The sequence below is a fragment of the Tursiops truncatus genome, chromosome 7 (assembly GCF_011762595.2).
Source record: "Tursiops truncatus isolate mTurTru1 chromosome 7, mTurTru1.mat.Y, whole genome shotgun sequence".
In the NCBI taxonomy this organism is placed as follows: domain Eukaryota; kingdom Metazoa; phylum Chordata; class Mammalia; order Artiodactyla; family Delphinidae; genus Tursiops; species Tursiops truncatus.
The window spans coordinates 58327948-58351631 of record NC_047040.1 but is presented as its reverse complement, the minus strand read 5'-3'; the positions used below and the strand labels follow the sequence as shown (position 1 = coordinate 58351631).

General features: G+C 36.6%; 1 protein-coding gene across 1 annotated transcript in view; it reads right to left on the bottom strand.

The window, feature by feature from the left end:
- Positions 1 to 1764: 1764 nt before the first annotated feature.
- The window catches only part of CIRSR (corepressor of RBPJ and splicing regulator), a 40262-nt gene continuing 18342 nt past the window's right edge, over positions 1765 to 23684 (bottom strand). Inside the window, exons 8-10 of the mRNA XM_019922681.3 lie at positions 5335 to 5441; positions 4190 to 4275; positions 1765 to 2977 (exon numbers count right to left, since the gene is read on the bottom strand). Coding sequence (XP_019778240.2) covers positions 2311 to 2977; positions 4190 to 4275; positions 5335 to 5441 — 860 coding nt within the window. The 3' untranslated portion in view covers positions 1765 to 2310. The remainder of the gene's footprint in view (positions 2978 to 4189; positions 4276 to 5334; positions 5442 to 23684) is intronic.

Sequence of the window (23684 nt, the reverse complement as noted above, 5' to 3'; positions counted from 1 at the left end):
AGTTTGCCAAGTTGGAATGCTAGCCCCTTGGGGCTGTGTAGCATCCTTTAGTGACCAAGTCTGAAAGCCAAACAGCAAACCAACATTTCCTATAATTACATGGGAATTTTTCTCACCATTGGATAGATAAGAATGTTGGGGCTATTGGTACTTTATAGTTTCTCAATCTTAACGGTGAAGGATAAGTAAACCAGAGATTTGAAAAATTCTTGCAGCCACTTATAAAGTTAAAAGGGGACCACACTTTTGTGGAAGTCAAAGTGTTAAGAAATGATAATGTATATAATTCACTTTAATTACAGGATGCTTTTCAACATTTCTCTTCATGAACACTGGTTCAGAAATCCTTTAAGGCAGTAAATATTGCATAGGTTTTGACATTATAAAAATTATAAAGTCTAAAAAGGCATAAGATAGAAAATAATCAGTGCAACACTGATGAACTCAAGGTGTAAATTAGCGGTCTTTATCAATCTCAAATGCATGCTTTTTTTAAATGAAGCGGGAAAGGGATCTTTGAGGTGCACTGTAAGTTATTGAAGAGTACCGTAGAATGAATTCAAGTTCTCCCCTCCCAACTCTCTTAAAAATATAAATAATCAAACGGTTGCTTATGCCTTTAGTTAGCTGCTTGCAAATCAGAGGACATCTCTGTGTGTGCATATACAAGACAAAGATACATATACCAGACTACACAGAGAGGTTTTACTTAATTCTTCTTTCAAACTTCTTTCCTATAAAATTTATGAAATTAGGACTTCCATTCTCAAAACAATCCAAACTAATCAATATTTGTATTGTATTAAATAAGAGGTGTTTTTAAAATGTGGAACCCTGATAACAATACTTGTGTCCATGATGGTTAGTATATATTTTTTGGAATTCCATGTTACTTGTAATTTGAACTAAATGATTTTTTTCTATAGTTTTCCTTCACCATATGCTTTGAAACACAAGGGGAACCTTGCAGCTAAATTTAAACATACCTTATATACCTATACTTATGAAATATATCTAAACAGTTTACACTGGTTCATTTGTGACGTTATGTAAATGCTTCCCCTTTAGAAGTAAAATCTGTAATAGCTGAATGTCAGTAGTAGAAGGGCCATCTGTCCTAGGTAGAATAATGGTCCCTTAATGACATAGCAATCCCAATACCTGGAACCTGTGAAGATGTTAGGTTACATGGCACAGGGCAATTAAGGTTGCAGATAGAATTAAGGTTGCTAATCAGTTGACTTTGAAATAGGGAGATTCTCCTGGTGGGCCCAATGTAATCACAAGGGTCCCAAAGAGTGGAAAACAATGCAGAATGTGAAAGTGTCAGAGTGATTAGATGTGAGAACTTGACTTTGTTAGCTTTGAAGATGGAAGAAGGGGCCAGGAGCCACGGAGTGCAGGTGGCCTCTAGAAGCTGCAACGAGCAAACAGATTTTCCATAGAGCCTCCAGAATCAAACCTGCTGACACCGATTTTAGCCCAGCGAGACCCATTTCAGATTTCTGATCTCCAGAACTGTATTCGCGTTAAGACTGAGGTTATTTGTTATGGCAGCATAGAAAATACATCATCCAAATATAAATAGCTTCTGACCCTAGAGCAAAACTGAAGGGAATTTAAAGTCTTAAAGAAATACTGACCAATCCATTACTTAATTCATAGCAGTGAATTTCTACAGTGATTACACTTGGCTTCAAGTAAATTCAAATCTTAAGAGTAATAAATTTGAATTGAAAAAAAATAAACTATACCCATTCAATGTACTGTCATTCTTTTAATGATGTTTCAGAACAAAGAAAATGTCACGCAGTTACATGGGGTTTTTGTTTTAGTATAGGGCACAAGAAACATTAATGAACAGAATTTTTTTTTTTTTTTTTGCGGTACGCGGGCCTCTCACTGCTGCGGCCTCTCCCGTTGCGGAGCACAGGCTCCGGACGCGCAGGCCCAGCGGCCACGGCTCACGGGCCCAGCCGCTCCACGGCATGTGGGATCCTCCCGGACCGGGGCACGAACCCGCGTCCCCTGCATCGGCAGGCAGACTCCCAACCACTGCACCACCAGGGAAGCCCAACAGAAAATATTTTTACAGCCCCAAAATAGATCACTTACAAATATTTGCCAAGTTCATTCTTATGGGATTCATGTAGTTTTGTACCTGATATAACAGTTTACAGAGATGAAAAATTAAAATAGAGTTTTATTAGAAAGACAATAGTACATAATTTAGCCCTTGCTAAAGGTATTCAAGAAGAAAGTGGAGATATTTTTATTTCCAGGTAACCATCACATACAAGTCTCTGCTCTCTACGTCTCCGTTCTGTTTGTTTGCATCACTCTAGTGCGCCTGTCTCCTGATAATGCTCTGTGCATTTTCCCTCCTCTGTGTCTATCTGTGCCATGGCTTCTGGTGTCATTTCTTCTGTCCCACTCTTCACTGGGACTTGGCCGTGGCCGTCTTCTTATTTCTCCTGGCTTGTAACCACCATGACTTCTGCTTCGGCTTCTCCTACTCCTCTCATCCCTGCTCTGGCTCCTGCTGCCTCTCTCATTTCTTCCAGATCCTCTCTCCTCTGGACTCTGGTTATGGCTTCTGGGCTTTCTGTCAGAATCAGAATGCCTCCATTTGCTCTTCTCCCCAGAACTCTCTTGTTTTAAAAACCTAGGCTTTTCCTTGTTACTGTGACTGCTAGAACGTTCTTCATCAAGTTTTCTCTTCTTAGACTTGTCCGTCTCTTCAGAACCACTGTTGTAATTCCCTGAACGCTTGTTTTTCTTTCTTTTCTTCTTCTGTATTTTTTTTTCTTTGTTGTCACTCTCACTGCTGCTTTCTGAAGTGCCACCAGAGGAGGAAGAGGAAGAGGAGGAGGATTTGTTTTTATGTTTTTTGTGTTTACTTCTGCTCTTCTGAAGCTTTTTCTTTTTTCTATCTTTTCTCTTTTTCTTTTTTTTCTTCTCAAGTCGATCCAATTTCCTGTTATTGGGAAAAAACAGTGACAGGCTATGTAAAAACAGTCCTTTCGCTGACAAATATAAAATTTTGAATAGACAATATAGTTTCTTAGAAGCTATTAAAAGTGGTATTCAAATACAAATACATTCTTTACTTTTATTAAATGACAAATCATTTTCTTCCCTGTAAATTATTCAAGTCACATATACTATAAGTTTAAATTAAAAAATGCATTAACTGTCTCAGTATACTTTCCTCAATAGTAATAACTATTAAAAAAATTCTTACTGAATCAGAATTTGTAATTATATAGCACCCTAAATAAATGGTCATCCTGGCATAAAGAAAAGTTTGTAACATTAGCTGGACCAACTGCAAACTGAAATATAAAGCTCTAATCAGATGAAACATTAATTTTATGTACTATTTTAAATATGGAAATACCCAATAACATTACACTATCAAATTTCAAGGGCATTTTCTCCAGAAAGTCTGAATAAGTATAATACATTTTACATTTTTTTAATATTCTATTTTAGTTACATAAAATAAAATAATCACATATTAGTTTTCAACAATCGTTTACTTATAAATAAATAATTAGGACAATTCTATTATGGCATTCTGAATTTCTAAAGAGTATTTCACATTCTCAGAAGAGTAACTTGTTTATATGATATGTTTGAGTTACTCTGAAATAAAAATGTCTTCACTGGATTCTGTCCAGCCATTCTCAAAACTCCACATATTGAAACATCATGAGCTCCCTCTGTTGGACTCAGCAGACATTTCTTGGATTCTTTAATCCAGAGGTAGTCTGTTTAACACGATTCACACTGACTTTAAATTTACGCATTTTTTGGCATTCCTCATAAAATTGTACAAAATGTAAGAAGAGTAATACATGGCCCACAATTTTCTCAGAACAAACCGTCTGCAAAGATATATACAAATCTATGAAAACTAAAACCTACAAATAAATCTATTTCCAAATTAAATGTTCTGAAAAGTGCAGTGACTTTGCGGTATAAACTGAGTATATAATCTTACATTCATTTTCATATTACTGAAAGAAAGATAAAATTGTACTACTATAGCTGAAGAATAAATCAATAAATGAATGTGATACATGGTTTAAGTACCTTAAACTTAGGATCAGAGTTGAATATGACACTAAGATGAAACATAAGAAAAAATGTAGTTGAATTCATTAAACAGACACTTTTTAATCACCTGAGAAGTTTCTGTTTTTGTTTGGTTGTTAGTGACTTTAAAAATTCAACTTCTGGATCTTCTTCACCCTCACTTGCAACATATTCCTAAGTCAACAAAGACATCATTAATTTGCTAGATTATAAGACAAGTTAGTTATCAGACAGGAAAGGAAACATTTACAAATAAGAAATTTTATATTAGGGACATACTGTAAATGAGTATGACATTTTGGATTGGAAAGTGGAATTAAAAAATTTTTGTAGTCTACCTGCCAAGGAGGATCATAATGCCCTAAGAGGTTAAGATGACTGCTTTGCCACCATTAACAACCTTTATCAGGAGAGGACGATAGAGAAGCAAAGACAAAATGTTTATAGCATGGCTTCTACTCTCTCAATTTTCTTTTTAATTTAATGGAACATAAAAACCAGGAAGATCATGAACTTTAGGAGAAGGTCAAAACATCCACAATTTTCGCCTTTACAAGTTCAACAGTACATTATCAAGTATAGTAAACAGTACAAATACATGATATATACGTTATACGTACAATCCCTAGCAATGTTTGAGAAGGAATGTGACTCTTTCAGAGCAGTACAAGTTTATGCCAGTGGGAGTCTGGGTTTTAGTCTCAGCTCTGTCTCTAAAAAGCCACATGATCTCAGGGAAATCACTTAACTTCTGAGGGCTCCAGTTTCCTCATTAAATGAAATAAATGGTTTGTATTAGAACATCTGCATTTAACCCTTTAAACGCAACCATTTTCTGGATCTATGTACACTTTAATCAAGTAACTGTTTAAAATATTTTCCCTATTTTTTAGGGGTTTGCTTTTATACACTTCTTCCCATTGGTTCTGTTTAATGTCACTTCATGGGTAAGTTAGCAGGAAGGAAAAAGTAACAACCGTATCACCAGATCAGTTAGATATTTTATCCATATAAACCCAGAGGAGCAGGTTCGTTTATTAAAATATAGGTTTAAAAACATTGCTAATTTAGGTTAAAATAATAAGCAAAATCAAAATACGTTTTAGGCATTTTCTTTGCTCTACCTTGCCTTCCTATGGATATATACATATTGGAAAACATTAAGTAGCAATTCACAAGCAATCACATTTAGATTTATAGACATTTTCAGCTTACTGATAAAAAGATCATTACCTGTGATGGATCATTTGCGGTCAAGTTTCTCCCCAGTACGTTTCGTTTCAATGCAAACCCACTATTTCTCATCTCCGCTATTAGCTCTGAGGGGTGCATCGATGGTCCTGTTCACAAAAATCACAGTTTGAATGTATCATTTATAACTCTACCTTTTTCGGACTCCACAGTAGGAATGCAGCTGAAGCTTTGTTAAGTAAAATCACAGCTAAATCAACTCAATAATCTTCTGCTGAGCAAATAATCAGATATGATTTTCTAAAACAGCAGTCTGGAGATTCAGAATAGAAAATAATTGCATTTTTCTTACGTGCTAGGGGATTCTCTTATGTAACTTTGTCATATTGAAAAAGATACACTTAAGTGTTATCTGCTTGGCAGTTTTTAGTATAAAATCAAAGCAAAATGATAAAAGACTGCAATTAAACTTTTAATAGTTATTCTCTCAGTAAGAATTCAATTTGAAAAGAGATACTTACACATATGCTATCAGTAACAATCAAGTACTTTAGTTAATCTTGCATATATACATTTTCAGAGTTTGAAACTTCTAGTCATTAGTTTGGGGTTGGTGACAAGCAATTTTAGGCTAGCTATAGGTGTGTATGTGTTATATTTTCTACAAGCTGTTGTTTCCACTTTTACAAAATCCCCAAACTTTTTGAAAAGTGAGCTTGTTTTTGGTCACATAATATGCTCTAAAGACAAATAATATGGACTAAACATAGATATAATTAAAACTAAAAAATTTTAAACATCTGCACCCTTCCCTCAAACATTATTATGTTTACATAAGATAGGAAAGATTCTTTCCTCCTTCTTTTGTATATTCCAGTTTCATTTTGTTTTCCCTGCAAGTAGCAAATAATGACAACATTTCATGGAAGCTTTTTAGTTTCTGGCCTAAATCATTACACTGGCTTAAAAGAACTGTACTGGGCAATGTATCTGGAATACAGGTAAGAATACGACAGTTCCTGCCAACAAGGAACTCATAAGGGAGGGTGGGGGATAGAGAAATATTCAGAAACTGATACTCTAGTTTGTTGATTAAATACGTCATCTAATTTCTTTACCTTTTCCCTGATTTATTGGTCTTTTACTACTTATTTTGCATGCTCACTTACATGTTACCATAAAAAAACAAAAGGCAATAGGCAATATAATTCAAATCTGTTCTCTTGCCAATAGCATCTTTGGTAAAAAGTTTGGTCAGACAAGTTCAGGTGTAGGTTAATAACTTTTATTGGACTCTGGGCTTTACCATTCTACTCATATTACCAAAAACAATTGAAAGTTGGCTATAGGTATTAGGGAGATAATTAGAAAAAACTGCCTATTACTGGTGTATGGGAAGTATTAATAATATGATGCTTTAATTTCCTGCAGGAAAAAGCCTTATTTAATTGAAAACAAAACAAAAACATCATAAAGCACCATCTTTATTTCACTGATATTAATATTTCATTTTAAAACAACACTGGATTTTTGGTTTGTTTTTTCTTTTATACAATTAATTTAATTTCCTGTGGATTACTTTAATGACTTCTAGAAAAATTCAATTTGGTTGATAATACTGATAATAATATGTTAAGTAAAAAACTGCATTTTATAAATTCATTTATTTTTGGCTGCAAAAATATTTTTGCTGCACGCGGGCTTTCTGTAGTTGTGGCAAGCGGAGGCTACTCTTCGTTGTGGTGCACGGGCTTCTCATTGCGGTGGCTTCTCATTGCGGTGGGCTCTAGGCGTGCGGGCTTCAGTAGTTGTGGCACGCGGACTCACTAGTTGTGGCTCGCAGGCTCTAGAGAGCAGGCTCAGTAGTTGTGGCACACGGGCTTAGTCACTCCACGGCATATGGGATCTTCCTGGACCAGGGATCAAACCTGTGTCCCCTGAACTGGCAAGCGGATTCTTAACCACTGCGCCACCAGGGAAGTCCCAAAAATTGAACTTTAAATATTAGTATGGAGTGCCTCTAAATGGCATTGAAGTGCTAATATAATTAATAGCTTTAAATTAATTATAGAGTGTTTCACTTTGGTGGCTTCTCAAACTTCACATGTAGTAACCTAATTTTATAAAGTAGAAAATGTCTTTCCTGAAGTGTCAAAACTACATTTCCTTGTCAACAACTTTTTTAGATGTTCAATGAATTCAGAAAGCAAACATGCTAAGAATTAGGATAAAAACCACTCCAGTAAAGGGCTAAAGAGCTTGGCCATTATGATGAAAGGGTACTGATTTCATCAGTTTTCATCAAAAGATGGGTAATTTTAATAAAATGCTTTAGAAAACATACTTTAAAATTTTTCATTACAGTACTTCCAACTACTTCAAGAAAATGATCTCTCTTTCCCCAGGCTGACAGAGATTATTCAGACTATAAAACAAACATTACTCTTCCATCATTTATATTTCTCCAAAATCTCAACTGAAATTTTGTAGTACATATGCTTAGCATATACTTCCACACTGTAAGACTCTAAACAATGTTTAGTGAAGTACCTAACAAATAGTAACTCTTATTTTTGTCAGTAGCTATAAAACTTTTGTGATTATTATATATTTTTCACAAAAAATGCTCTTAATAGTAACATTTTTCAAAATCCAGTCTTATTCACTTCTTTTTGTACTTAAACTTTCTCCTTCTATCATCAAAACTTCTAGAAAGATATGACAAGTCAGGTTTAATTAAGATATATTCAGCAAGGTATCTTTATACTTTCATGTTACTGTGGTAGTGGCTATGCAGAGTTAACCTGACAGAAATGACTCCAGCTCTCTGAGAACTCAAAATTTAATTGACATAATATCAATAGATTATATAGGTATGTTGAAGACAGATTTTACAATATGTTCAAATGCAAAATGACTACTTTTTTTGGATGCCTTTATAATTTAAATTACAGATGGAGCTGGGGTTCAGGAAGGTTTGGTTTGCTCTTAAATTTGCTATGGCAGAATGATTCTAGAGAACTCAGAAAAAGGGCATTTGTTTTAAAATGTAGATTTGTGAAGGCTCCTTTCTAGATCACTTCAGTCAGGCTGGGTTAAGCCTCCACAGCTTGAAAACCAGTGTTCCAACTTAGAAAAGTTGGTCCACTGAAGAAACTGTTTTTCAACATTCATTAATTTTGCGAACTTTCTTTGCTGTGATGTGGGTAAGCACCAAAATACTAACTGTGACTATGGTATTCAGTTCTATGCCCTGATTAGACCCAGACTATTTTCTACTAGAAAAACAACATGAAGTCAATGTCACAGAAAAAATAAATTCTCAGAAGGCAAATTATGTCGTACAAAATTATGTTTGTAAAGGGTTTAATCTATTCATTAAGAGCATTCATTTTTATAGAACGAAGCAACAGAAGGTAAAAAATGTTCTTTAGTAAGATAGGTATTTTATCAGAGAATAATATAGGAGTCAAAAGTGCTGGCCGTGAGAAAGGCCCTGTCGCCGACTTCCCAATTAGAGGACAGCAGTCCCACGTGAATCCCACAAATGGCACAGGAGGGAGACTAATGCTGAAGGAAGAGATATTCCTGTGTCTCACTGTTAGCCTGGGCCCATCTGCTCTTCTCAAGGACAGAGCTATCTTCCTTCCAAAGTTCACTGTTCCTTTCAAATGAAGCATTACCTTCTACAGTTTTATGGTATTCAGTGGGAAAAAGGACACTGAGTTACAGGTTAAGTATGGCTGTATTAGAAATACTTTCCCCTCCTTCCCCCAAATTTAATACACTAATTTAATTTATAGGATGCTACTGCTTCCTGAGACTAAAATTCTATTCCTAGAGTGAATATCATTTTGTTTGTGATGACAGTGGTGATTAATTATTTTCCTTCTCATTCTGTGTGTGTATGTTAACTTGATACAATGAAAAAATCTCAAACCTAGGGAGAATAAAGAGTTCTACAAAGAGTTCTACACAGAGTTCTACACAGCTTCAACAATTATCAATGTTTTGCCATCCTTGTTTTATTTATTACCTCCAGGGTTTTTTGTTTCTTTTTTGATAGAGTATTTTAAATAAAATTTCAGACATCACTTTGGTATATAAATCACTAATATGGGCTATTTCTTAAAAATAAAGCCCTAACACCTTTGTTACACTTATTAATACTGACAGTTATAAAATCCAGTCAACATTCAGATTTCCCCAATTATCTCAAAAAAAATTTTTTTTACAGTTAGCTTGTTCACATTAGGATCCAAACAAGTTCCACACATTGCATTTGGTTTATGTATCTCTTAAGTCTCTCTCTCCCTCTCTACTTTTGAGGTACAAATGACACATATCTTAAATCTCTTTTAATCTAAAAAAAGGTAGCCACTTTTCCTCCACTGCCCCCTTATTGCTATTCATTTGTTGAAGAAACTGGGTCATTTGTACTGTAGAATCTCCCCCATTCTGGGCAGTGATGTCATTTAATATGTTCTTCTGGCCCTTGTATTTACTGTAAATGAGCAGTTAGATCTAGAGGCTTATTATTACATTATTTTGGTATTTTATAACACATACTTTAGGGGAATAATGGAAAGTTTTCTAAAGTTTGGATTCAGGAAAATGAGACCTGAAAAGAAACACATTTTTGCTAATGAACTAGACTAAGGAAAAAAGGCTGAGACTTCAACCTGGTATGTTCTTGCTTTCATCATGTATTTATTGTAGTCACAGTAACAGTGATACAACCTTAAAAATGCGTGGGTTTGAAAATAAACCCCCAAACACATCACAAATGAATTATGATTCTTATTTCCATGAAAAGTATGACATTTATTTCTTCCTTCTTTCTTACAGTTAAACTGACTATATATTGTGAAAAAGCCACTCCCTGTCACTAAATGTAAAACGGACACTTAGAAACACTAGTAATAGTACACGATCAAGAGGGAGAATTATCACAGTTATCTTACATTTGTATTTGAATCCTAACATTACCTAACCTTTTTGCTTTAAAGAAAGCTTATAGAAAGTTACCTTAAAAAAAGACCGAAAAGGGGGGCACAGCATGCAGCACAAGTCCCAGGGAAAAAGTGAACAAAGCTATTAATAAAGTGTGTGGGTGATTTTTATTTATATAGATGAGAATGTTTTATGTATGATTTTCTAAAGGTTATGCAAGAACCAATTGTACTGAATTGTAATAAAACTGCTCCATACTGAGAATTTTCCTGACACGTTGCCAGTTCATCTTAGTGGAGGCTGGAAACAATAAGGTTTCTTATTGCCCTTATCCTGAGTTCATACTGAAGAAAGCTAATTTGATCTCTATTAAGACATACAATGTAAAAGAAAAATTAAACATTTCATTTTTGTCTGTGTGTCTGGAAAATACACAAAGGCAGGGAAAGATGAAACTGCCCTTATTGTATGCTAGTGAAAAACACTTTATAAAAAACAACCTTGCCTTACAGAATCAATAATGTTAAAGATATTTGAGGTATATCTGATTATGTCTTCACACTTATATTTTCAACTTAATTTACATGCAGGTATTTTACTGATGATACAACTATCACTAAATACTAAAGTGAATAAAGATAATAAAGTGAATTCATAGTCCTAGAGGACTAAGAAAAATCATTTGTGTTGTGATGAACATGAAGTATTAGAAGTCAGCACTATGTTCTAAAGAAGTTATGAGAATATGAACGCTCTTGAAAAGTTGTGCATCCATGAACCTCAAAAACAGTATGTTGAGTCAAAGAAGTCAGACACAGAAGAACACATACTGTATGATTCCATTTATATGAACTTCATGAACAGGTAAAAGTAATATATGGGATTAGAAATGAGAGTAGTAGTTGTAGGTGGAGGATGCCAACTGGAAGGGGATAGAAGGGTATTTACCAGGGTGACAGCAATGCTCTATGCTCTGTATTTGTCAGAAACATTGGTTACATGGGTGCATACATTTGTCAAACTCAATCTACACTTAAGACCAGTGCATTTTACTTAAAAATAAATTAAATCAGTCAACAGTAATTACTGAATGACTGAGTTACTATAGACTCTCACTACATTTCTATACTAGATCTCTCTCAAACTATGAAGAGAGCCCTGCATAGGGAATTTCAACTTATTCTTCCCTAGTATATAACATAGAAAGTGATTTTACAAATCAATATGTATTATTGAGGGCTTATTATTTTATCTCACTAGGTACTTGAAAATAAAGAATGGAGAACTTGGTTTTTGCCTTCAAGCTTATAATCTTTTTTGGGAAAATTAGTTAATATAAAAGAATAGGAAAAATATAAATTGTAAATTTGTGTTATAAGATATATTCAGAGAATAAGATGATAAACAGTGATGTTTAGTATAGTTAGCAAAGCCTAACTCTTCAGCCACTCACTAAACTATTATTTAGTAAGCATGTGCATTGTGGAAAGCATTGGGAATACAAAGATAAATAAGATACATTACATATTTCAGAAAAGCAATACTTTCTAGGAAAGAACTAGAAACTGAGTTTGACTTTCAAACTCATAGGATTTAGAGAAAGGTAAAAAATATGGCATTATAAATGAGTGGAACATGACGAAGGTTCATGTTAACTTAAGTTTGATTTGGGTAGAATTAATATTTACTAGGTAGACTACATTTCATTCATTCTCCTTTACCCAGGTAATCAGTAGTTAATTTCCTTTACTTGAAGTTGGCAGACCTTGAGTAGATAGAATGATATTAACAGGAGGAGTCATGTAAAAGAGAGTTATGATTGGGATCTGAGAATCATAATACCCCTTTGAGATTAGGGGAGGTGTAGCCTCCACTAGCCCCACATATGCCTTTAACACAGAGCAGAGCCATTTACTGACAGAACAGGATTGCAATTAATTTGTTAATGTCAATGGAATTTCAAGGCATAGCCACTCTAACAACACATTTAATCACTGAATTGTAATAGTGTTTATAAATAGTTCAAAATAAGTAACCATCTGTAGTCACTTAAAATAGCCAAAATTTAAAGTACTAATCAAGAACATCAATTTGACCTTTGAAACACTATGAATTGACAAGTTTTACTGAATAATCTCTTTAATAGGTCAATATTTCTTTTTAGATAATTAGTTTTCTCATGCATTTAAAAACATGTATGTTCCCGACTTATCAAATTTTTTTTAAACTTCTTATTTTATGTTATATTTTTTTTAATTTAATTTTTATTTTTGGCTGCATTGGGTCTTCGTTGCTGTGTGCGGGCTTTCTCTGGTTGCAGCGAGTGGGCCTCTCACTGCGGTGGCGTCTCTTGTTGCAGAGCACAGGCTCTGGGCGCGCGGGCTTCAGTAGTTGCAGCACGCGGGCTCTAGAGCGCAGGCTCAGTAGTTGTGGCGCATGGGCTTAGTTGCTCTGCGGCATGTGGGATCTTCCTGGACCAGGGCTCAAACCCACGTCCCCTGCACTGGCAAGCGGATTTTTATCCACTGCACCACCGGGGAAGTCCCTAAAACTTTTTATTTTATATTGGAGTATAGCCGATTAACAATGCTGTGATAGTTTCAGGTACACCACAGAGCGACTCAGCCATACACATACATGTATCCCTTCCCCCCCAAACTCCCCTCCCATCCAGGTTGCCACATAACAGTAAGCAGAGTTCCCTGTGCTATAACAGTAGGTCCTGGTTGGTTATGCGTTTTAAATACAGCAGTGTGTACGTGTCAATCCCAAACTCCCTAACTATCCCTTTCCTCCACCCTTCCTCCCTGGTAACCATATGTTTGTTCTCTCCCTTCCTCCCTGGTAACCATATGTTTGTTCTCTAAGTCTGTAAGTCTGTTTCTGTTTTGTAAATAAGTTCATTTGTATCATTTCTTTTTAGTTTCTGTGTATAAGCGATATCATATGACATTTCTCTTTCTCTGACTTACTTCACTCAGTATGACAATCTCTAGGTCCATCTATGTTGCTGCAAATGGCATTATTTCATTATTTTTTATGGCTGAGTAACTACTGACAAGGGCTTAATTTTCAAAATATACAAAGAGTTCATACATCTCAATAACAAAAAACCACACAACTACATATTAAAGGAGAGGAGAAGTGGTGCCTGCCTAACTTTCCTTTTTATTTTGAGGTCGATCCTTTATTAGTTTTAATATCCACCTATTTGAAGAGTTTAGCTTTAAAGGGATTCTGGTAACACAAATACTTTTTCTGCAGTAGAATTACGTTGAAGGATTTAAAAAAAATTCTGCCATCAGATGTAGGGCTATCTCAGTAGCTATCCTGGGAGGATTCAACTTCTTCAAGGAGTTACATAAAAGAACTCCGTAACAGATAAGGGCGGGATGTGCCAGAAGGGCAACTGAGTTTATCATCTTTCTTTCTAAACAAAGTCCCTCCAGCATGCTCCAGCATGCTCCTAGGTGTCCTTCTAGTACAAGCTTATGATCAGACAATTATTTTGTTAAATTTCCCAAACATATTCTCAAGCAACAAAAATTCCTCCAACATGATAGGTTGATGGAAAGATGGAGGAGCAGCATGTGGGAGTACTACTGCAGGAAACTGCTATTAGTACTACAGCTTAGTGTAATATTCTTCGACAAAAATTAAATCAAGACTTAGGGGAAATAAGGCAAGGAAAAGAGCACTGATATGTAAACAAATGTTTGCAACAAGTATAAAATAATACTTTCCTCAATTTAAGCTATTATTAATTTTCATATTGTTTAAATGCACTAAAACCTGTGGCATACACAAGACTGGTTAGAGAAACCTGAAACATTAAGTACCAATCATCATTTTAGCTGTCAGTGGTATGGCTGGATCTCATACTTAAGCGTTATAAAGAAAAAGAAATTTTGTATGTCAAGAATATGCAGTGATACCATTTTGCATTTAAAATTTACTTTGATTAAAAACGTGAAATTTACCATATTATCATATAGAGTCAGTTCCAAATATTCTTAAAATTAAGTTTAAAAAAATGGCAGGGGGCTTCCCTGGTGGCGCAGTGGTTGAGAGTCCGCCTGCCGATGCAGGGGACATGGGTTTGTGCCCCGGTCCAGGAAGATCCCACATGCCGCGGAGCGGCTGGGCCCATGAGCCATGGCCACTGAGCCTGCGTGGCCGGAGCCTGTGCTCTGAAACGGGAGAGGCCACAACAGTGAGAGGCCTGTGTACTGCCCAAAAAAAAAAAAATGGCAGGGACTTCCCTGGTGGCACAGTGGTTAAGAATCCTCCTGCCAATGCAGGGGACACAAGTTTGTGCCCTGGTCTGGGAAGATCCCACATGCCACAGAGCAACTAAGCCCATGCACCACAACTACTGAGCCCGTGCTCTAGAGCCCGTGAGCCACAACTACTGAGCCCATGTGCCACAACTACTGAAGCCTGTGCGCCTAGAGCCCGTGATCTGCAACGAGAAGCCACCACAATGAGAAGCTCGCATACTGCAACAAAGAGTAGCCCCTGCTCGCCACAACTAGAGAAAGTCCACGCACAGCAACAAAGACCCAACGCAACCAAAAATAAATAAATAAATAAATAAATTTAAAAGATCATTTTAAAAAATGGCAAAGTAACTTTAAATATATAGCAACTTAAACCTAAAAAAACAAAAGTCAAATAATTAGTACAATATGAATCTTATGTTAACAAATTTCGAATCAATGTTTCTTCACTTTTGCTTTTACAACTTTTAGGCTTCAGTCCAATACATGAAGAGCCTGAAATTCCTCCCATTCTCACAACAAGAAAAAAGCTGAAAAAAGTGAACATCAATAAATCTTATAGATCTATCGGAGAATTGAGATCACAGAGCAAATCACTGCCCCCAAATGGGAGAGACAGGTGATACAGAGACTCAGTTTACCGAGACCAGAAACCAACAGAGCCAGCAATTGGTAGAAATACTTAAAGGATAACTGACTATTCTTGGAGACTGAGCAAGGACTAGCTTGAGAGGTGAAAACTCCTGGGGGCTCAACCTTAAAGGGGCCCCAACACTTCTGTGAGTTTTACTTCCAGAAGCCCCACTAGGTTCTCACTGTGAACATCAAATAACAATCCCCTTGTACTTCCAACAGTGGGAAGGGAAAAGTAATCATCTTGAAATACGCCCAGAGCATTTTGTTGTCCTGAACAAATGCTTACCCTCAAAGGAAGCTATTTCACCAGAGCCTAACCTATGTGGGTGAAGAAAAAAAGCTGAGAAGTGGGGGAAAAAAAGCTGAGAAACACATGTGAAGGTTACAGCCCAGGGGCAGAAGCTCACTAAAAAACTGAAACCTAGTCATAGGATTATAGAATGCTTCCCCTCCCCTCATATCTTACCACTACAACAGTAGGGCTCCTGTAAAATAACATAAGATTACAACTGAAGCCAGGCTCAGCCTCTATTAACAGAGTCTGTAGGGAAACCCAAAGATAACAGAGGAGACCAAAACAATGACACCAGAGGATATTTATCCTCTAAAATCTACAGCTATAGCAAAGAGTAAATACAACCTAACTCCTAGCCAGATAAACATAAAACCTCACACTAAAGGCCTATTTATCTCAGTTCTGTCTACCTGATACACCATGTCTGGCTTTCAACAAAAAATTACAAGTATGATAAGAGGCAAAAACCACAGTCGGGAAAGCAAAGCAAGCATCAGAATCAAGCTCAGCTATAATGAAGATTCTGGAATTATCAGATTGGGAATCTAAAATAACTAAGATTCATATGCTAAGGGCTCTAATGGAAAAAGTGGACAACATGCAAAACAGATAGGTACTGTAAGCAGAGAAATGGAAACTCTGAGAAAGAATCTAATGGAAATGACAGAAATAAAAAACACTAATAGAAATGAAGAATGCTTTTGATGAGGTCATCAGTAGACTAGGCATAACTGAGGAAAGAATCAGTAAGCTTTAAGATAGGTCAATAGAAACTTCTCAAACTGAACAGAAAATTAAAAAAAAAAAAGGGAACCCAGAATATCCAAAAACTGTAGGACAATTACAAAAGGTGTAACATATGTACAACAGGAATACCAGAAGGGAAAGAGAGAAGACAGAAAAGAACAGAAAAAAATATTTGAAATAATAATGGCTGAGATTTCTCAAGACTAATGATAGACACCAAACCACAAATCCAGGAAGCTCAGAGAACATGGAGCAGGATAAATACCAAAAATCTGTACCTGGGTATATGATATTCAAACTGCAGAAAATCAAAGATGAAGAGAAAATCTTGAAAGATGTCAGAGGGGGAAAAAAACCTTACCAAGAGAGGAACAAGGATAAGAATCATGAGACTTCTCTTAAGAAACCATGCAAGCAAGAGGAGAGTGGAGTGAAATATTTAAAGGTTGAAAGGAAAAACCTACCAACATAGAAATTATCCAGTATCCAGTAAAATTATCCTTCAAAAGTGAAGAAGAAATACTTTCTCAGGCAAACAAAAATTGAGGAACATGTTACTAGTAGACCTGCCTTTCAAGAAATATTAAAAAGAAGTTATTCAGAAAGAAGGAAATGACATAGATCAGAAACTTAGATCTACATAAAGAAAGAGCATTTGAGAAGAAATAAAAGATACTATTCAAAATAATAACAGCAAGAATCAACTGGATGCATTATAACTTATGGATAAATGAAATGTATGACAGTAATGTTATAAGAGACAGGAGAAAGGAACTGTGTTATATAACAGATATTGGTTTACTCTGTTATAAGGTACTGGCACTACTCATGAAGTGGTACAGTGTTATTTGTAAGTGGACTTAGATTAGCTGTAAATGTATACTGCAAATTCTAGGGCAACAACTAACATTTTTTAAAAATTAAGCATAATTGATATGCTAAGAGAGGAGAGAAAATGGAATCACATAAAATACTCAATTAAAACCAGAGAAAGCAGAGAGTGGAAGACAAAAACAAAGAACAAGGGGGCTTCCCTGGTGGCGCAGTGGTTGAGAGTCCGCCTGCCGATGCGGGGGACACGGGTTCGTGCCCCGGTCCGGGAAGATCCCACATGCCATGGAGCAGCCGGGCTTGTGAGCCGTGGCTGCTGGGCCTGCGTGTCCGGAGCCTGTGCTCTGTGGCGGGAGAGGCTGCGGCAGTGAGAGGCCCGCATACCGCAAAAAAAAAACAAAGAACAAGGACAACAAATAGAAAACAATTATAAATATGGCAGATTTTAATCCAATTATGTCAATAATAGATAGAAAAAGATCTGACTCTGTGTTGTCTACACAAACCCAAGTTAAATATAAAGACACAGAGAGAGAGATTAAAGGAAAGATATGGAGAAAGATATACCATGCTAACACTAATAAAATAAAGCTGGAGTATTACATTATTTTCAGATAAAGCAGATTTCAGACCAAGGAAATTTATCAAGGATAAAGAAAGACAATTACATAATGAAAAAGGGGCTTATTCTCCAAGACATAACAATCCCAAATGTATATGCACCTAACAACAGAGCATTAAAATATGTGAGGCCAAAACTAACATAAGTGTTTTTAGAAATAGACAAATCCCCAACTACAGTTGGAGACTTCAGTGCTCCTCTCTCAGAAATGGACAGATCCAGCAGGCAGAAAATCAGCAGGATATAGTTGAACAGCACCATCTATCAACCTGATCTAGTTGTTATTTATTGAGTACTTCAGCTAACAACAGCAGAATACACATACTTAAGCTCATATGGCAGCAGTCCCCAACCTTTCTGGCACCAGGGACCAGTTTCATGGAAGACAATTTTAACACGGACGGGGGGTGGGGGGTGGGATGGTATGGTTCAGGAGGTAATGCGAGTGATGGGGAGCAATGGGGAGCGGCAGATGAAGCTTCGCTTGCTCACCTACCACTCACCTCCTGCCGTGTGGCCCAGTTCCTAACAGGCTGCGGACCGGTACTGGTCCACGGCCCAGGGGTTGGGGACCCCTGTCATATGGAACAGTCACCAAGACCACATGCTGAGCCATAACCTTAGCATATACCTTAATACTAAAAGAATAGAAATCATACAAAGAATGCTCTCAGACCAAAATGGAATTAAACTAGAAACGAATAACAGAATGATAGCCAGAAAATCCCCAAATATTTGGAGATTAAATAAACACACTCCTAAATAACACTCAGATAGAAGAAGTCTCAAGAGAAACTTAATATTTTGAACTAAATGAAAATGAAAATACAACTGTTGTATAATAAAGAACTCTGTCTCCAATTCGTGGAAGGGAGCCTCTAGATATCAGTTTTCTTGAGTGATAGGAGTGTCTTTGTTATTCATGGTGAGCCCCTAGATAGGTTTTGCCAAGGAGATGACTCAGGATGGGGCTGGCCACACCAGAAAGGCTAACCATGTGATTAAAGAGTTGGAGCTTTGAGCCACATATCAGCCTGACCTCTGGGGGAAGGGAAAGGGACGAGAGATTGAGTTCAACCACATGGCCAATTATTCAATGAGTCATGCCCATGTAATTAAACCCTAATAAAAACTCTGGACAGCCTGGATGAGTTTCCCTCATTAACAATACTCTGTGCATATTGGTGTACGTCAATAGGTAAGGAAGATGACATGTCCAGACCCGTGGAGAGAGGACACTGAAGCTATGTGTTTGGGGTAGGGAGAGGCAAGGAAATTTTGTGTTAAAGTGTGAAATTTTTCATTGCCTAGGACTGGGGGAGACTGGGGACTGGGGATAAGAACTGAGAGGCGTGGCATTTCATTTTGAGGAAATGAAAATGTTCTAAAATTGACTGTGGTAATGGATGTACAACTCTGTGAATATACAAATTCAAAGCCATTGAATTGCATACTTCAAATGGATGAACTGTATTGTATGTAAATTATAACTCAATAAAGCTATTAACACTTGCTCAAGGAAATGAAAAGACAAGCCACAGACTTGGAGAAAATATCTGCAGAAGACATATCTGATAAAGGACTGATACCACAAATATATAAAGAATTCTTAAAACTCAACAATAAGAAAGCAAATAGCCCAGTTTAAAAAAATGGGCCAAAGGCCTAACAGATACCTCTCCAAGAAGATATACAGATGGCAAATAAGCATATGAATAGATGTGCTGCATAACATGTCATCAGGGAAATGAAAAATAGAACAATGAGATACCACTACATACCTACCAGAATGACCAAAATTCCTAACACGGACAATGCCAAATGCAGGTGAGGCTGTGGAGCTACAGGAACTCTCATTCATTGTTGATGGGAACGTAAAATGGTGCAACTACCTTGGATCAGTTTGGCAGTTTCTTATAAAACTAAATATACTCTTACCACATGATCCAGCAATCACATTCCAAAAACCTGCACATAGATGTTTATAGCAGCTTTATTCGTAACTGCCAAAACATGGAAGCAACCAAGATGTCCTTCAGCAGGTGAATGGATCAATAAACTGGTACGTCCAGACAATGTGCTATTATTCAGCACTAAAAACAAATACACTATCAAGCCATGAAGAGACATGGAGGAACCTTAAATGCATATTACTAAGTGAAAGAAGCCAATCTGAAAAGGCCACATACTATAGATTCCAACCTTCAGGAAAAGGTGAAACTATGGAGACAGTAAAAAGATCAGTGGTTGTTAGGGGTTAGAGGGGAGCGGGGGATGGATACTCCAAGCACAGATGATTTTTTAGGGCAGTGAAACTACTCTGTATGATACTATAATGGTGGATACATGCCATTATACATTTGTCCAAACCCATGGAATGTACAACACCAAGGGTGAGCCCTAAGGTAAACTGTGGACTTTGGGTGATAATGATGTGTCAATGTAGGTTCATCAACTATAACAAATGTACCACTCTGATGGGGGATGCTGATAATGGGGGAGGCTATGTATTTGTGGAGGCAGGTGGTATATGGGAACTCTCTGTGCTTTTCTCTCAATTTTGCTATGAACCTAAAACTGCTCTTAAAAAAAAGTCTTTTAAGAAAAAACACAAATAAGACTGAAACAAAACAAACAAAAAGATTAAGTAGTAGACATACAGATATCTGTGACCATTAAATCTACTAAAGCCAAACAAAACAAAACAAAACAAAACAAAAACACCCACTTGCCTTGTTGAAAACCCCCACTGTGGATTTAAAAAATGATGTTTAATTTCAATATACATTAAAAACATGAGTAAGTAACAGAAGGTAAGAGGCAATGATAAGAGTAAGGGCTGGGCTTCCCTGGTGGTGCAGTGGTTGAGAATCTGCCTGCCAATGCAGGGGACACGGGTTCGAGCCCTGGTCTGGGAGGATCCCACATGCCACGGAGCAGCTAAGCCTGTGCGCCACAACTGCTGAGCCTGCGCCCTGGAACCTGCGAGCCACAACTAGAGCCCGTGTGCTGCAACTACTGAAGCCCACGCGCCTAGAGCCTGTGCTTCGCAGTGGAAGAGGCCACCACAATGAGAAGCCTGCACACCACAACAAAGAGTAGCCCCCACTCACCGCAACTGGAGAAGGCCCATGCACAGCGGTGAGGACCCAACGCAGCCAAGGATAAATGAATAAACTTATTTCAAAAAAACAAAAACAAAAAACAATAACCTAATCTTAACCTTAAGAAGCAAACTAAAACCAAAGCAAAAAGAAAGAAAGGAATAATAGATATTGGGGTGAAAATTTATGAAATAGAGAATAAAATACAATAGAGAACATCAACAACAACAACGAAGAGTAAGGGCTACAGAGTATAAACAAAAGGCTGGTGGGTCAGGCATTTAGTTATGTTGTAATATAAAAATATTTTATAAAAATTCAGTCACCACTGAAGCTTATAAGTTTTATATATAATTTTGATATATCTAGAGTGGACAAAAACTTATAAAGTTAAGATGATCTTATCAGTAGAAAAGATATTCTAAACCAGCTTAGCCAAAAGAAGCATTTTGATTGCCTAATTTAACTTTGTAAAGGAGAAGTAAATCTTATAGCTGGTCTCTGTAAACCTCACAGCTGGAATGTTCTAACAGCACCTTGCAGTTTCCAGTGATCAAAGTAAGTTACTTTATGTACTAAACTAAGAATTTCATAATAGAAATAATGTAACAGCAGGGGGTGCAGTTATCATGAAATAATTACACTCCTGGGAGATTACAGGCACAAGGCCGTACCCCAGGGGTGTGATTATCCCATGATAACCGTATCCACTGAAATTGCCTTATTGCAAAAATAATCTCTATTCACTGGCGAGACATTATTCAATAGGTGATTTTTTTAAATGAAAAGTTTTTAGCTTGAATCAGCAAGTGGATTAGGAAATTGGCCAGTTTATTATTCATTGCATTCAAATTTTGAATATAACATCATTATTTGCTTTCCTATTTGATACAGTAGAGTATTTTTGATTTGGTTTTGAGAAACCTTTAGGAGTTTCTAATAATGTTAGTTAAGTGGTATCGCTAAATTCAGGTCAAACTTTAGAAGGTATTAAGTGAGCAAAACCATTTAAAATAATTTATTTCTATGTATAAGTTTTAATTCCTCTAATATTCCTTTAAAAACTATAAATGTATAACCACTGTTAATATTTTAGTGTATCTCCTTCCAGGCATTTTTATTTTTCTAAAAGTATCTCTCTATATGTCTACCTAAACATATAAAAAGAAACATGAATGGAATCCATGTAATTACCTTGTTTTATAATGTTTATTTGACCAAATGTTGTAAACAACATCCATTCATTAAGAAATCTTCCTGTCATTTTTAATGGCTGCATAGTATAGTATTCCCCTGTGGCAATATCCCATAATTATTCACTTACATCCTTTTATTAGATATTTAGGTTCTCTACCTGTCTTACTATTATACACAATGCTTTACGACAAAAATCTTGGGACGTATCGATGATTATTTCTGTAGGATAAATTTATGACTGTGTAATATTAGTAAAACATAATTTAAACAAAAAAACAAGGTCCTGTTTCCCAAATCTTCTGTTGTTCTTACATACAGCTGAAGCTGATGGTTCTCAACGCTGACAGTGCATCAGAAATAGATCAGTAACTTTCATCATCTTATGTGGTATCACAGATGGTGAAAGTTACTGATCTATTTTTACCATAATCTTATCATAGAGTTCAGTGCTTTGAGGTATTCTTAGAAAAGTAAGACACAGGATTTAAGAAATTTAAAATACTGCTTCTTAATTTTTTTTTCTTTACTTGATATATCCTGGTATACCCTCATGTGTCAATAGCTTGTCAATATAGATCAATAGCTTGATTCATATATCTATATCTAATGGCTATATGGTATTCCATTTTGGCTATATTGGTATTCCAATTAATTCCGTAATTAATTTATTTTAAAAATTAGAAAAAATTTTTTGGCCACGCTGCGCATCATGCAGGATCTTAGTTCCCTAACCAGGGATTAAACCTGTGCCCCCTGCAGTGGAAGCATGGAGTCTTAACCACTGGACCGCCAAGGAAGTCCCCATAATTAATTTTTTAAAAATACACCAATAGGGCTTCCCTGGTGGCACAGTGGCTAAGAATCCGCCTGCCAATGCAGGGGACACAGGTTCAGTCCCTGGTCCAGGAAGATCCCACATGCCATAGAGCAACTAAGCCCATGAGCCACAACTACTGAGCCTGTGCTCTAGAGCCCGCGAGCCACAACTACTGAAGCCCACGCACCTAGAGCCCATGCTCTGCACCAAGAGAAGCCACTGCAATGAGAAGCCTGCACACTGCAACAAAGAGTAGCCCCCGCTTGCCACAACTAGAGAAAGCCCGTGCGCAGCAACGAAGACCCAATGCAGCCAAAAATAAATAAATAAAATAAACTTATATATGTAAAAAAATACATCAATAAAGTGTATGTGCCCGGTGCTATTCTAAGCACTACACGTGTATTAACTCATTTAGTTCTCTTAACAACCTTATGAGGTAGGTACTAGTATAATACCTATTTTACAGACACTGCAAACTGAGGCACAGAGCAGTTAGGCAGCTTGCTTAAACTCACATGGCTACTAAGTAGAGAGCAGGGGTTCCAAATCAGGCATCTACGTACCTCCACACCTCCAGAGTCTGAACTTACGGTTCCTTCTGTGTGGGAGCTTGTTCCTTTTGCCTGAGATACCAAATGCTCTTCTCCCAGATCCTGCATGGTTGCATTTTTCTGTCTTCTAGGTCTCAGCCTAACATCACTTCCTCAGAGGGGCCCTTCCTGACCACCTCATCTAGTTATTCCCCATTTAGTTCTTATCACAGTGTCCAATGTAATTTTAATCACAGAATTTATAAATACCTAGTACTTTCTTATTTATTAGTTTATTTTATGTCATTCCCAATAGAATGAAAGTAAGAACCTCTTCTGTCTTGCTACTGTGTTCCGAGAGCCTAGAAAAATGGCTG